Source organism: Sus scrofa, chromosome 1 (assembly GCF_000003025.6).
Source record: "Sus scrofa isolate TJ Tabasco breed Duroc chromosome 1, Sscrofa11.1, whole genome shotgun sequence".
Classification (NCBI taxonomy): Eukaryota; Metazoa; Chordata; class Mammalia; order Artiodactyla; family Suidae; genus Sus; species Sus scrofa.
This window is the reverse complement of record NC_010443.5, coordinates 21455440-21470988: the sequence shown is the minus strand read 5'-3', so window position 1 is coordinate 21470988 and position 15549 is coordinate 21455440. Positions and strand designations below refer to the sequence as shown.

Below are 15549 nucleotides of genomic sequence, written 5' to 3'. Positions count from 1 at the left end.
GAGTTCGATTCCTGGCCTCGATCAGTGAGTTAAGGATCTGGCATTGCCATGAGCGGTGGTGTAGGTCGCAGATGTGGCTTGGATCTGGCGTTGCTATGGCAGTGGCTCCAATTCGATTCGACCCCTAGCCTGGGAACCTCCCTATGCCGTGGGAGAAAAAAAAAAAACTGTGAAGTGGGGGAAAGAGAAGATGTAGCCCAGTAACTTAGGGAGGGAGTCCTATGGTTCTTAGTGGAGCAAGAGCAAGAGGGGGCATTTTAGTAGATTAACGGGGGAAGCCTGACTGTGGAGGGGACAGTGAGAATAAAACACAACCTTAAGAGGCTCACTGTGAAGAAGAGGTACAATAAGGTTGCCCTTTGAGGGAGGGTGGTTGTGGAGGCCACGGTCTTGGGTGAGTAGGTTTGGAAAATAAGAATATCAAGGGAGTGATTTTTTTTTTTTCTGATCTGTGGGAAATACATGAGCAATCTTTTATGCCATGAGGAAGGAGCCAAAAGAGTGGGAAACGTTGAGTATATACAAGAAAAAGTCAGTGAGTGATAGAGTATAATCAGTGGAGCAGCAGGTCAAGGCGTGTGCAGAAAAGGTGAAGAGGAAAGCTTTGAGGATGGAGAGAGAGCACAGGCTGAGGACTGTGCCCTGAAAAGGAGGCTTTCCAGAGGTGGGTGGACTCATGCAGATGGAGGGTGGCCGTGTGGGCATGAAAGGAAATTGCGATACTCAGGTCCTCTGTCAGGCTCACCATCAATTCCTGAAAGAACTGTCAAGTTTATGGGTTACCAAGACCTGGCTGTAAATGACTGTGGTTTCTTGCCCTCACATCTCCAGCTCCCTGCGTTGAGTGCAGGCCCGGTCCATTCCCTAGGAGGACCTAGGGGTACCTGACCTTGAGGGCCTTGTGCTCGGGCCCGAGGACATAGGCGTGGACACAGATGTGACAGAGGGTATGGAGTCCTGTGGGGGTGCGTGAGGGTGGAGGAGGGAGGAGTTTGAGACAAGCCCTTCCAGCTTTCAGCTGAGGCCTGAAGGCATCTCTTTAAGCACAGTTGGGGGTGTGAGAGGCCCCCTACTGCCCATGCTCCCATTGAGGTCTCCTGCAACTTGGCATGGACTGTGAAAGACACATTCCTGGAGTTCCCGTTGTGGCTCAGTGGTTAATGAATCCAACGAGGAACCATGAGGTTTTGGGTTCGATCCCAGGCCTCACTCAGTGTGTTAAGGATCTGGCATTGCTGTGGCTATAGTATAGGCCAGCAGCTACAGCTGTGATTCACCCCCTAGCCTGGGAACCTCCATATGCCGCAGGTGTGGCTCTAAGAGACAAAAGCCAAAAAAAAGAAAGAAAAGAAAAGAGAAACACATTCCCTCCCCGAGGTGGTATGGAACACAGCTAAGACAGTTGAGTCTGTCTTATCCTAATCCCCACCCTCCTGCAGCAGCCCTCTGCTCTGCTCTGTTCTACCTCATACTTTATTTCCAGTGGTTTCCACGGCTTTATCTGCATTCCTTCCTGTACTCTTTCCTCACCATTCAGCAGCCATAGTCTTTCCTTATGGCCCCACGTGGTGTCTCGCTGACGTAAGGAAATACAGAGCTTTAGGTCAGATGCAGTCTCTGGCGAGCATTAACAGAGAATAACATGACCTTCTCAGCCCCGACAATGTGGGGTCTTCTATTATGCATTCTTCCGGCAGTTTTTCTTTTTTCTTCCCAATTTTTTATTATTTCTTTTCTTTATGGCCATGCTTGTGGCATATGGAAGTTCCCAGGCCAGGGGTCGAATGGGACCTGCAGCTGCAGGCCTACACCACAGCTTCCAGCAACACTGATCCTTGACCCACTGAGCGAGGCTAGGGACTGAACCCACATCTTCATGTGCATTGTGTTAGGTTCTTAACCCGCTGAGCCACAATGGGAACTCCCTCTTTTATTTTTTTTTAGTTGTGAATTAGATCACATACAGTGAAGAATGTACATTTAAATAATAAAAAGAAGACACTCGTTTTATTAACCCAGACCTCCCAGGTTAAGAACTTGAATACAGTATTACTTTTCTGCAGAATTACTAGCACAGTATTACCTGTACCGGCCCCTATGTGCTCCTCCTCAATTGCATCCCCCTTCCTTAAGGACTAACCTCCACCCTGATTTTTGGGTTAATTCTTTCTTTCTTTCTTTCTTTCTTTCTTTCTTTCTTTCTTTCTTTCTTTCTTTCTTTCTTTCTCTCTCTCTCTCTCTTTCTTTCTTTTTCTTTCTTTCTTTCTTTCTTTCTCTTTCTTTCTTTCTTTCTTTCTTTCTTTCTTTCTTTCTTTCTTTCTTTCTTTTTTTTTTCTTTTTTTTTAGTAGTTTAGCCACCTTCATATATAACCCTCAACAATAACCTATTTGTCTCTTGGTTTTGCTGGTTTGGGGTTTGCACATGATTGGAATCATACAATGTTCTTCTGACTGTTGTATCATTCAGTCAACACCAAGCAATCGGGGTTCATACACTTGGGGATAGTTCATTCTTTTTCACGGAAATGTAGTATTTTCCTGTGTGCATAAGTTGCCAGGTAATTACTTACTCAATTGTTAATGATTATTTGGTTAGTTTCCAGATTTTAGGTTTACAGGCTGTGTGATAGGAAGATTTTTGTACCATTCAGGATCACCCATCCAAGACTTTTTCTAGCATGTATTCCTTGTGATGGGATTGCTGGGTCCTGAGTTGTATGTTCAGATATACTAGGCAAAGCCTACAATTCTCCAAAATGATTGGTCCAATTTGCCCTCCCACCAGCAGAGGCTAAAACATCCCATGGTCACACATCCTTGCCAGTATTTGATGTTCAGGCTTTTTTTGTTTTCATTTTTATTTTACTTGACAAAAGCACATCTCATTGTGCTCTTACCTTGCCTCTCACTAAGTGTTATTGAGATTGATTATATTTTCATACCTGATGGGCATTTGGGTTCCACTCTCATGCAGTGCCTATCTTTTGCCTTTTTTTTTTCCAGGTCATTGGTTCCTTGTTGATTCATAGGAGTTCTTCATATATTTCAGTTGTATATATTGCAAATAAATACATCTTCTCCCAGATTATGATATTTCATTCTCTCTATGGCATCTTTTGATGAAAAGAGATTCTTAAATTAATACATTGAATTTATCTATCTTTTACTTTAGGGATTGTGATTTTATTTCTTTGAAACAAACTCTTCCCATACCAGAATTATAAATGTTTTCTAAAACATTTATGGTTTTGCTTTTCACATTTAAGTTCTTTTTTTTTTTTTTTTTTTTTTTTGTCTTTTTAGGGCCACACCCACAGAATATGGAGGTTCCCAGGCTAGGGGTTGAATCGGAGCTATAGCCACCGGCCTACGCCACAGCAACAGCAACACGAGATCCAAGCTGAGATGGCAACCTATACCAAGCTCACGGCAATGCTGGATCCTTAACCCACTGAGCAAGGCCAGCGATCGAACCCGCAAACCTCATGGTTCCTAGTTGAATTCGTTTCCACTGTGCCATGATGGGAATTCCACATTTAAGTTCTTAATTTACCTAGAATTGATATTTTTATAAGGTATAAGATATACCTTTAGCTTTTTTTTTTTTTTTTTTTTTTTTTTTGTAGTCCCCAGGCCAGTGGCCGCAGCCTGAGCTGCTGCAGTGACACCAGGTCCTTAACCCATTGCACCACAAGGGGACTCCTACCTTTAGCTTTGTTGATCATCACTAGTATGTTTGTTTTCTGTGTCGCTATTTGTTCTTTTATCTTTTCTCACCCATTCTGAGGGGCTTTATTTGGATGTTCTAAAGATTGACTCCATAAGTTCCCGTTGTGGCACAGTGGTTAACGAATCTGACTAGGAACCATGAGGTTGCAGGTTCGATCCCTGGCCTCTCTCAGTGGGTTAACGATCCAGTGCTGCCGTGAGCTGTGGTGTAGGTTGCAGACATGGCTCCGATCCCTCATTGCTGTGGCTCTGGCGTAGGCCGGCGGCTACAGCTCAAATTAGACCCCTAGCCTGGGAACCTCCATATGCCACGGGAGTGGCCCTAGAAAAAGGCAAAAAGGAAAAAAAAAAAAAAGATTGACTCCATAAATCATTAATTTCATTCTTTATTACTTTCTAAAATAAGCGCTGAAGGCTTTTTATAAAAGCAATCCTGTGTGTCAGTGGTTCTCAACCTTGGCTGCGGGCAGCAGTCATAGGGGAAACTTAAGAATGCTGATACCTAGGTCTTGATTTAATTGGACTGGGGTGTGACCTTATGTATAGGAGTTTTTAAAATATGTGGTCAGTAATTATAAATGGCTCATATATTCTTGAAAACTGCATGCTTTCTACAATTTGTGCGTATGGTGCTCTAAGTATGTCTGAAAGTTCAAGTTTGCTAGTCTCATTCAGATTTCTGTATCCTTACTGAGCAAGGCCAGGGATCAAACCTGTAACCTCATGGTTCTTAGTTGGGTTCATTTCCTCTGTGCTATGACAGGTACTCTGGTAATAATGTATGTTTTCAATAAATAAATTGATATAAAAACCTATAATTTACCTTTCATATCAAAAAAGACTTTGGGAGTTTTCTGGTGGCCTAGTGGTTAAGGCTTCAGCATTGTCACATCAGTGGCTTAGAAACTAGTGAAAGTAAATATTTCGACCTCTGCTTTCTCCCTTTTCTTAGCCCCACTAAGGTACGACTTTGCATTTTAAAAAAAATTTATTATTATTATTTTGGCTTTTTATCACTGCACCTGCAGCATGTGGAAGTTCCCAAGCTAGGGGTCAAATCAGCTGAAGCTGCTGGCGTACACCACAGCCACAGCAACGCAGGATCCAAGCCACATCTGCGACCTACACAACACCTCACAGCAAACTGAGCGAGGTCAGAGATCCAACCTGCATCCTCATGGATCTTACTCAGGTTTGTTACCACTGAGCCACAACAGGAGCGCCTAAAATTCTTTTGGAACTTGGGGTATAAAGAAAAGAGATCAGTAACCAATCAGTCAATAACCAATCAATGTCCATTCTGTGAAAACACTGCGTTGGGTGCTCTGGGAAATCTCATAGATTTCAAAGTCTTGTTAAACTGCCCAAAATGGGAAAGAGAAATGTTGGGGGAAATGCCTTATTTATTGTGAACTTTATTGAGCTTAAGTCACCTTTAACATAAAATTTTCAATTTTAGAATATATAAGCTTGCATAGAGAACCGAAAGCAGATACACATACAGCAAAATATAGATGGCCTATATTGATATCTGTGCTGAAGTAGATGAGCCCAAAGGTGACAGGTAGAGCCAAAGAAAACCATCAACTTGGCTTGAAGACCAAGGTCACACAGCAGTTGCCAGTTCCCTGGGGTAGGCTGTGGTAACTCTATGTAGAAAGAGTTGCAGGCTTTGGAGCTGAGCAGTTATGGGTTTGATTCTTTCTTGGCCACTTGGTAGGTATTTGACCTTGGCCAAGTCATTTAACTTGGATTTCCTCCCTAGTAAAGGAGAGCTAACGATATCTATCTTGAGAATTCAGTAGATTATCGATAGAGTTCCAGCTCATCCATAAATGGTAGCTCTTAGCAGTATTACATTCATGGTCAAGCTTGATAATCTAAGCTTTGTTCCCCATTGTTGACATTTTCATTACTCATTAAAATCTCAGTTTATCCTGCTCTATACCATAGGGAACTATATCTAGTCACTTATGATGGAACAGCATAGAGGATAATGTGAGAAAAAGAATGTATATGTATGTGTGACTGAGTCACCTTGCTGTACAGTAGAAATTGGCAGAACACTGTAAACCAACTATAATGGGGAAAAAATGATTTAAAAACTAAAAAAAACCAAGTTGAAGAAAAAAAATCTCAGTTTACCTTCTAGTCCAAGTTTATCTAATGAAAGAGAATCTGAAATTTTCCAGAGGATGCATGGATTTGTTCAACAAATTACTGAGTTATCATTTATTAAAACCCTTACAGTATATTAAATATTGTCCTAGGTACTGGGGACATAAGGCTGAATATAGAACACACTACCCTTCCAGGAATACACTGCCTAAACAGGTCCTGGGAAAGACTGTGGTATTAATTTCATGCGGAGATATTCTGTGGCTTGTTCATGGTTGCCTGGGCAGCAGAGGAGAGTACAATTTACCTACCAGTGGCATTGAGCTGGATGAGTAGTTAAGAAATCCACCCCCCCAATTTCCATATCAGATTTTTATCAAGAAATAAGAAAAAGACATCAAAATGATGGGCGTTCTAGTTAATCCTGGCCTCACAGCTCATGTTATTTGAAAAGGCAGCAGTGTCCATCTAGTTAACAGATCACCTGTGGATTCTGGCCAAGCCGACCCCTGAGCTGACTGGAGGTAATTCAATAGACCTTCCATCACCAGTCATCACTCATCAGTTTTAAACTTAGTTTCAGTCATGTTTGTTTCCCTTCCCTTTCTATAATTTTCATGGCACCAAAAAATGCATATTTGCTGCCAGTGCTGTCTCCTATGGGCTTGTTTTGTTGCTATCATAGGAATACCTAGTTTTGGCTGAATGACTTCCCATTGTTGGTCCACCTTAACATTATTCAAGCTCCAATCCAAAGCTCCGCATTGCATCAGCCAATCTTTTTCTGTCCTGTTATCTTTCCAAAAAACATGAATCCCATTTACACTTTTATGTGAAGAGGTTTTAGGCTTAAACTCAGGTCTCATTTGTACATGTATTTCCCTAGCATAAAGGATATTTAATTACTTTTTTTCCTCTCAAAACCCTCTCAAGAAACCATCTCTTTAAATAGTAAGAGGAAGTAACTCTTAGAATAAAACTGCAATTTTTCTTCAGTGAATTTTTAAAATAATTGTTGCATTTCTTTAACTGCCTGGAGTCACATCTTCCTGACATATATTTTCAAACAACCAGTGACTATAACTAAACATCACATTCATTGCCTAGAACTGACTCACCTTTTCTAATGACGAGCTGGCACACGCCACATGGAGAGCTGAGACAGTTATCTGGATGACTTAGGCCCTGAAGCTCATTTTGTTGGAAAGAGTGTGGGACTTGAAGTAAGAAGGCCTGTCTGTCACCGTAGATAGCTGTTACCATATTATTGACTATATCCCCTGTGTTGTACATTACATCTCTGTGACTTATTTCTTTTGTAACTGGAAGTTTGTACCTCTTTATAGCTCTCATCTGCCACAGCTACTACCCCCCCTGCCACTCCCAGCAACCACTAGGGGTTGGGTTTAATATATAATTAGGTATATTATCTATATAGATGTATATATAGATACCCAGTTTGTATCTATAAGTCTGTTCTTGATATATTTGTTCATTTGTTTTTTTAGATTCTATCTATAAATTAAATCATATAGTATTTGTCTATATGGTATTTGTCTTTCTCTCTCTCTCTCTCTTTTTTTTTTTTTTTTTTTTTTTTTTTTTTTGGTCTTTTTAGGGCTGCACCTGCAGCATATGGAGGTTCACAGGCTAAGGGTCAGATCAGAGCTATAGCTGCCAGCCTGCACCACAACCACAGCAACATGGGATCCAAGCTGCTTCTGCCACCTAAACCACAGCTCATGACAACACCAGATCCTTAAACCCCTGAGTGGGGCCAGGGATCAAACCTGCGTCCTCATGGACGCCAGTTGGGTTCATTACCACTGAGCCGCACGGGAACCCCTGTCTTTCTCTTTCTGACTTACTTCACTTAACATAATACCCTCTGAGTTCATCTATATTATTGCAAATGGCAAAATTTTTTTCTTTTTTATGGCTAAGTAATATGTGTATATGTACATCTTCTTTATGAAGATGAAGAATGGATCATTCCTCTATCAAAAGACAGTTGGATTAAGGAAGAAGACGTTTTGATAGACGTTAATTGGTGATGAGCCTAGAGAGTCTTTAGTAATTTAGCTCCTGGTTCTGGGTATCAGTTTTTACAGTGAGTGAAACAGAGTATCTTCACCATCAATCTCACTTGTGAAACAAGATGTGTAGTCTTATCACAGGGGACTTGGGCCCAGAAATATTTCTCTACTGGGTTCATCCTCTTCCAAAAACCAGTAGCAAGAACCATTGCCACAGTGCTCAGTCTTGGTTTTCTCATAGAAACTACAGAGACAGAGGAATATATTTAGAGAGGCAAAATAGTCTGTGAGTACAGGATTTAAATATTACATTGAAAGCAGCATTGGGGGAGTTCCCGTTGTGGCTCAGCAGGTTAAGAACTCGACATAGTATCCATGAAGATGTGGGTTCAATCCCTGGCTTCACTCAGTGGGTTAAAGATCTGGCGTCGCAAATGTGGCTCAGATCCAGGGTTGCTGTGGCTGTGGTGTAGGCTCGCAGCTACAGCTCCAATTCAGCCCCTAGCCTGGGAACTTCCATGTGCAGTGGCTGCAGCCCTAAAAAGAGAAAAAAAGCAAAGGAAAAAAAAAAAAAAAAAAAAAAAGCAGCGTTGTGAAAAAGCTTGTATGTTGCAGAGTGAGAGCCAGTGAGGGGAGAAAGCCAGAGAGACGCCTCATGGCTATCGCTCTGTCTTTTCCTTTTCTAAAATTTCCAGTCTCAAAGTAGATTTTCTTATCTCTCAGTGAAGCTGTTCTCTTTGGTTTGTAATGTCATTCTGTGTTTGGGCTTTAGTGTCCATTTCTCAGGTTTGGGGGATTCTTTTATTGGTATTTTTTTTTTTTTAATTTACACAAGGAAAAACTTTTTTTTTTTGTGGAAAAATTAGGAAATAAAGATAAGCTCAAAGTTGAAACCAAAAACCATCCATGATCCGGCCAGCATTGTTAATAGATAACTCATGTTAACATTTTGATGAATATCTCAGCTTTTCAACCCGACAGGACAGAAGTATCTCTTCCAACCCCAGCATTTACATGGCATGGATTATGTGTCCATTAAATAATAATAGTAGTAACATTCTACTTGATATTTTCATTGAGTGGCTTTACGTTCTGTGCTGAAATTTTTTGTTGTTGTTGTCTCTTTAGGGCCACACCCACAGCATATGGGAGTTCCCAGGCCAGGAGTTGAATCAGAGCTGTAGCTGCTGACCTGCACCAGTCACAGCAATGCCAGATCCAAGCTACGTCTGCGACCTACACCACAGCTCACAGCAATGCTGGATTCCTAACCCACTGAGCAAGGCACGGGATCGAACTCGCATCCTCATGGGTACTAGTCGGGTTCATTACCACTGAGCCACAGCAGGAACTCCTGTGCTGAAATTTTTAATTCTAATTGTCCATACTTTGACTATTAAAGAATAAATAGCAACTGACTTCTCTGTAGCTCTGTGGCCGCTGGCCAAGCCGTTTTGTTCTGGGTGATATAAAATGCAGAACTTTCATAGGAAAAAGATATGTTTTCTCAGAAAATCTCATGACCTGTGCTATCAAGGATGGGGTTATGACTCATAGATCAGGCCCCAGGGTGAGTTTGGCAAAGGCCGCCTTTCTCTCTGCTTTGTCAGTGACCCTCGAAGGAGATCTGTCCTGGTTTTTATTTGGCTGGAGTATTGATATTACATTGGTCATACCTTTACCAAGTAGAAATTAGGGACCCCCTTCTCCAAGACGTTTCTTAAAAGAATGTCTGCTTCACTGATGCTATATATGCTGAGAAAATATGTGACTTAAATAACAATTCTGTTTATTTTTTTCCTACTTAGGCCGCAATAAGGAAAGAACTAAATGAATTTAAAAGCACGGAAATGGAAGTTCATGAAGAAAGTCGACAGTTTACCAGGTAGGTAAACAAAGGGCAATTGAGCGTGTTAAAAATGAGGAAGGGGGCCAATTTCACGTGACATGTATTTCACCACAATTAAAAAATTTTTTTAATATAGCTTAGCACAACACCATCTAGTGAACATTTCTAAAATGAAGTCTTTTTTTTTTTTTTTTTTTTCTTTCAAAGACATCCGAAGGGCTGTGTTTTGGTTTCTTTCTCAGTTTTATTTTCTGGGCCAAAAGACAAGCATTAGCATGATTGATTCTGCTCTCAAAAAGACTCATTTGAAGTTTCATATCCAGAAAATATGTCGGTGAGAGCCAGTGTGGGCGCGTATGTGTCTGCTTTGGACTCACAGTAGACATAACTTAGAGAGGCTAGAAACTCAACTTTTAGAAGACATAGCTCAGAAAGGAATCCAGTGTTCACTGATGCCATGGAAGACCACGATAATCCTACCATTTTCTCTCCCAACACACTTCCGCTTCAGAGGCCGCTGAAACTGGAAGGGGTCTGGGTGGTCACAGAGTCTGACCTCCGCACGTCATGGATGTTCTGTTCATTTCTGTCTCGTGCGTGTACCTGCTTTGCTTTATGTAACAAATGTTATATACAATTTTTGGAAGATTTTGCATGCCAATTAAATTTTTGAAAGGTGCGTCATTAAAAATTATACTGGGACAGTTGATTACATGAAGTGTGCCATGGTAGGTCTTTCCAGGAAGCAAACACTGATCCCAAGGCTGGAAACAGCCTCTGTAGGGCACCTCATGGTGCTTCTGCAGTGGTTCCTGTTGGTGGCAGTGTTCCACACGGGTGAGCATATCCCATGATAAAGGAAGTAGTGGTAGAACTTTGTCATTTAATAGCAAATCCCTTCCCTGAGGCTCACCGGAGCCTGCTTGCTTCATAACTACTGCTCCTATAATAATGTCTGGTATGTGGAAGAAACTCCCCTTTCTCCTACAGATATTTCTTCCTTATTTGCTTTGTGTCCTCCTATCTCACGTTTACTCGTAAATGCACGTAGGGCTTTCAGACATCCTGAATAGGCTTTTTCTCTGCTTGAGTGCTCCACTCTGTTATAATCTACTCACGGACCCATCCACGCTCATCCAGCAGACATGTTTGTCCTCTCCTTTCCTCCCTTCCACTTCTGGGGCCAAGAAAATTTCCTGCTAATACCTGACACTGTGATGGCACTTCTCCCATAAGACTGATCAGCACAAGGTGGCTGGATATTATGGTGACATTGAGCTGGCTGGGACCTCTGGGCAGCTGGGAAGATGGCATGTGTTTGTTTCATTGAGTCCTGACCCATGAGATGTGAGAATCACATTCAACCCAGTCTTTGACATTCAGGAGAGTTTTACTTCTGTATAGTTTTCCTAGAAATTATAGTAACTGATTAACTTATGTTCATTTGGTGGCATTGTATGAAAAATAAAATAGGCAGTAATCACATTTTAAAAATGCATTGATATGAAAGTTCTTGTTTTATGGAAATTAAATGTTTATACCCAAATAGGTTCTTCTTTTATACACTGTGAACAGGTGAAAAAATGGTAGGTATAGCGAGAAGTTAAAGGTCATTTCTTTTTTGTGTTTGTATTTTTATGTACACAAATTACATATCCTAATTAAGCAGTCAAACCAGGCAAAAATCCAGCAAGGGAAAAATGCAAACTTCATTCATTCCTTCCACAAATTCATTCCCATTCTCACAGGTAACCACTAGGAAAAGTTTGATGTAGATCCTTCTAGACAGTTTTCTGTACATTTACAAATGTGTGTGTGTGTGATATATGTGTACATATTTATATGCATTTATATCAACCCTCTCAGTTATACACAAAGATAGCATCTAGAAAATCCATCCATATGAGTATATATTTCATTCATTTTAATGTCTCCATGGCATTTCATAGTTGGTACAGTATGCTTTTTTTTTTTTTTTTTTTTGTCTTTTTAGGGCCACACCACGGCATATGGAGGCTCCCTGGCTAGGGGTCCAATAGGAGCTGTAGCTTTGGGCCTACGCCATGGCCACAGCAACACCAGATCTGAGCCACATCTGCGTCCTACACCACAGCTCACAGCAATGCAAGACCCTCAACCCACTGAGCAAGGCCAGGGATTGAACCTGCAACCTCATGGTTCCTAATTGCATTCGTTTCTGCTGTGCCACAACGGGAAATCCGATTTTTTCTTTTATATTTTTTTCGATAATACAGTATGCTATAAATTATTGAACAATTATTCTAATGATGGATATTTTTGAAAACTTGTTTTCCATTATTTAAACAATGCTGCCTTGACTTTCTTTATAAATACATTTTTGCATACATACCAGTATTTCTGTTGTGTAAGTATATTTGCTATATCCACTAAATGTATATTTTTCAACATTTTGGTTTTTGTTTTTTTGGGTTTTTTTTGTCTTTTTGCCTTTTCTCTAGGGCCGCTCCCACGGCATATGGAGGTTCCCAGGTTAGGGGTCCAATCGGAGCTGCAGCCACCGGCCTACGCCAGAGCCACAGCAACGTGGGATCCTAGCCACGCCTGCGACCTGACCTGCACCACAGGTCATGGCAACACCGGGTCCTTAACCCACTGAGCAAGGCCATGGCTTGAACCCTCAACCTCATGGTTCCTTGTTGGATGTGTTCACCACTGCACCATGATGGGACCTCCTATTTTTCAATATTTTGAAAGATACTTTTCTATTGTCATCGCAAAAGGACCCTCAGTTTACACTCTGACCTCTGATTTATGAACATGACTGGTCTGCTCCTCGTCCTGATCAACCTCTGGGTGTGGTGGTGGTGGTGAGGGGTTTATATTCTAAAGAATGCACAGTAATATCCTGTTTCTTTGATTTCTATAAATTTGGGCATGTTTACATATTTTTATTGACTTTTTTTTATTATAGTTGATTTACAGTGTTCTGTCATGACCTTTTTTTTTTTTTAATTCTTTGATTTTCTTTTTTTTTTTTTTTTTAATTCTTTGATTTTCTTTCAGGTTGTCTTTTTCAAAGTACAGATAAGTAAAACCTCCTTAGTACTGTCAACATCTGCCTTTGTTACATGTGTCACAATACTTGCTCCCAACCTGTTGTTGCTGTTTTAACTCTTTTTATGGTCTTTTATTTAAATTTTCGCATAGTCAGATTTGCCCATATTGTTATTTTTACTTCACTGTTTTGTGTCTTATAGAGGAAGGCCGAGCTTAGAAACCTATTACTTTCAATTGTTACACATGCTTTTTTTTCTTCTTCTTGCTGCAAATCTGTTCAACCATACTGCACATCTATTCAAATCAAATAGTGTAACACAGTGAAAACATAGGCAATAGCTCATTAGAGTCTAATAAAGAGTCCAGAAATCGACCCATGTGTATATTAAAAGAAGAATTTCACATAAACGGGGAAATAAATGGCATTGAGACAATTGATTGTTGATTTAGAACAAAGTAAAGTTAGTTTACTCCCTTGAATCATACATACAAATAAATGCCCTCACCTTGGCATGTAGGAGTTCCTGGTCTAGGGGTCGAATCGGATTGCAGCTGCCAGCCTACACCACAGCCACAGAAACACAGGATCCAAGCTGCATCTGTGACCTACACCACAGCTAATGGCAGTGCTGGATCCGTAACCCACTGAGTGAGGCCAGAGATCAAACCTACACCCTCGGGGACATTATGCCGGGTTCTTAACCCACTGAGCCACAATGGGAACTCTGTATGTATGCTTTTTTTTTTTTAACACTTAAACCTTTCATTCATTGGGCATTTATTTGTATGTATGATTCAAGGGAGTAAACCAGCTTTACTTTGTTCTAAATCAACAATCAATTGTCTCAATGCCATTTATTTCCCCGTTTATGTGAAATTCTTCTTTTAATATACACATGGGTCGATTTCTGGATTCTTTATTAGGCTCTAATGAGCTATTGCCTATGTTTTCACTCTGTTACACTATTTGATTTGAATAGATGTGCAGTATTTTTTTTGAATCTGATGAGAATATTTTTTACTTTCAGAATTCTATTGGCTATTTTCCTGTATTTACTCGTCTACAGAAATTTAGAGTATTGCTTGTGTATTCCATAAAATGGTCTATTGATATCTTCATTGCTTAAGCAAATATTAATAGATGCAAATAGAGATGGGCTGCATTTAAGAAGTAAATCGTAAGCCTTTTGTTGTTGTCGTTGTTGGTAACAGCTGAATGGCGGTACACTTCAAAAGTTTTCCCACAAATGTGGAGTTCCCCTTGCAGCTCAGCAGGTTAAGAAGCCAACATAGTCTCCATGAGGATACAGGTTTGATCCCTGGCCTTGTTCAGTGGGTTCAGGATCTGGCATTGCCACAAGCTGTAGTGTAGGTCGAAGATGCAGCTTGGATCCAGCATTGTCATGGCTGTGGCATAGGCCTGCAACTGCAGCTCCAATTTGACCCCTAGCCCAAGAACTTCCATATGCCACAGGTGCAGCCCTAAAAAGAAAAAGAAGTTTTCCCAAAACTGTATTGGTTAACACTCTTCAAAGTGTCTTTTAAAAACATTGGTAGGAAAATGGGTAAATTAGGTAAAGGTGATTAAGCAGTGCCTACTTCCAGTTATAAAATAAATAAGTCATGAGGATATAATGCATAGCACAAGGCATATAATCAGTAATATTGTAATAAGTTTGCACAATAACAGATGATAACAGCCTTCTCATGGTGATCACTTCATAATGTATAAAAATAGAGTCACCATGTTGTATATTTGAAATGAATGTAATATCTTAAGTCAATTATAATTCAATTTTTTAATAAATTAGATGTCCAGATAAGGAAAAATTAATAATCCTATCACTAAGATAAATATTCCTCGCTTTAGTATTCTTTAAAACTTGGCAGTAAAGCAAATTTATCCTGCTATTTTTTAGTTTATATTACATCATTAGAGTTGCATTCCAAGAGAGAAATATTTTGGCTCTGAGACTCATAAAAATGATATTTATTATTTTCAAATTGTTGTCAGTATTTCTTTCAACAGGTGAAAAGTTTGGTAAATACTGCTGAGTCTTATCAAAATTATACAAGCATATGACGATGCTTTACATGTAGAGAATTGCTCTGTGGAAGATGGTGGAGCTTTTAGTCCCAGCCACCCTTGGAAAGAATAGACACACTGAGGGTCAGGACCTGGCCCTTTAAGTGCAACCCAGAGAGAAAGCAGCTCACTTATTAGCCGTTCTCATGTGCGCCAGCCATTATCTCCTTATATCAAGTAAGCCTTCCTTGCAAAACCTAAACCTATTAACTGCCTGCAGGTTTAGGCTGGTTAATAAAAGGGTTGAGACAGCCCTGCTTCCTCTGCCCAGGCACCTCTTTATCCAGAGATAATCTCCCACACAGCGATGTATCAGTCAACACTAGAAAGATCCATTCCCACATAGAGTTTCCTTTGCTTCTGTATCTCTGGAGAGAGTCACAAAAAGCTAATGATATTGGTTGCCTCTGGGAGGGGAATTAGATGACCAGGGGCAGGAAGACTTCACGACTCGCCCTTTTGAGCCTTCTGAATTTTTGAAACATAAGAATTTGTTAGGAGTCTAAGATAAACATTTAAAAGAAAAAAACGAAGGATCCATTCTCTAAGTCGTCTTCCTGTAAATGAGGAGTCCATCACAGCGGCTTTTCTGGAATAGTGTGCTGGCACTTATGACACTCCTGCTGTTGGTCCACTGAGAAGACACCTCTGAGAACTCCATCACAGAGTACACTCTCCGCACCTTTGATCCG

General features: G+C 40.5%; 1 protein-coding gene across 5 annotated transcripts in view; it reads left to right on the top strand.

Annotated features, from left to right (window-relative positions):
* The window catches only part of PHACTR2 (phosphatase and actin regulator 2), a 284512-nt gene that overhangs the window by 252267 nt on the left and 16696 nt on the right, over positions 1 to 15549 (top strand). For all 5 annotated transcript variants that reach the window (XM_021087148.1, XM_021087139.1, XM_021087155.1 and 2 more), the window contains one exon: positions 9692 to 9768. In XM_021087148.1, the coding sequence (XP_020942807.1) occupies positions 9692 to 9768 (77 nt within the window). The remainder of the gene's footprint in view (positions 1 to 9691; positions 9769 to 15549) is intronic.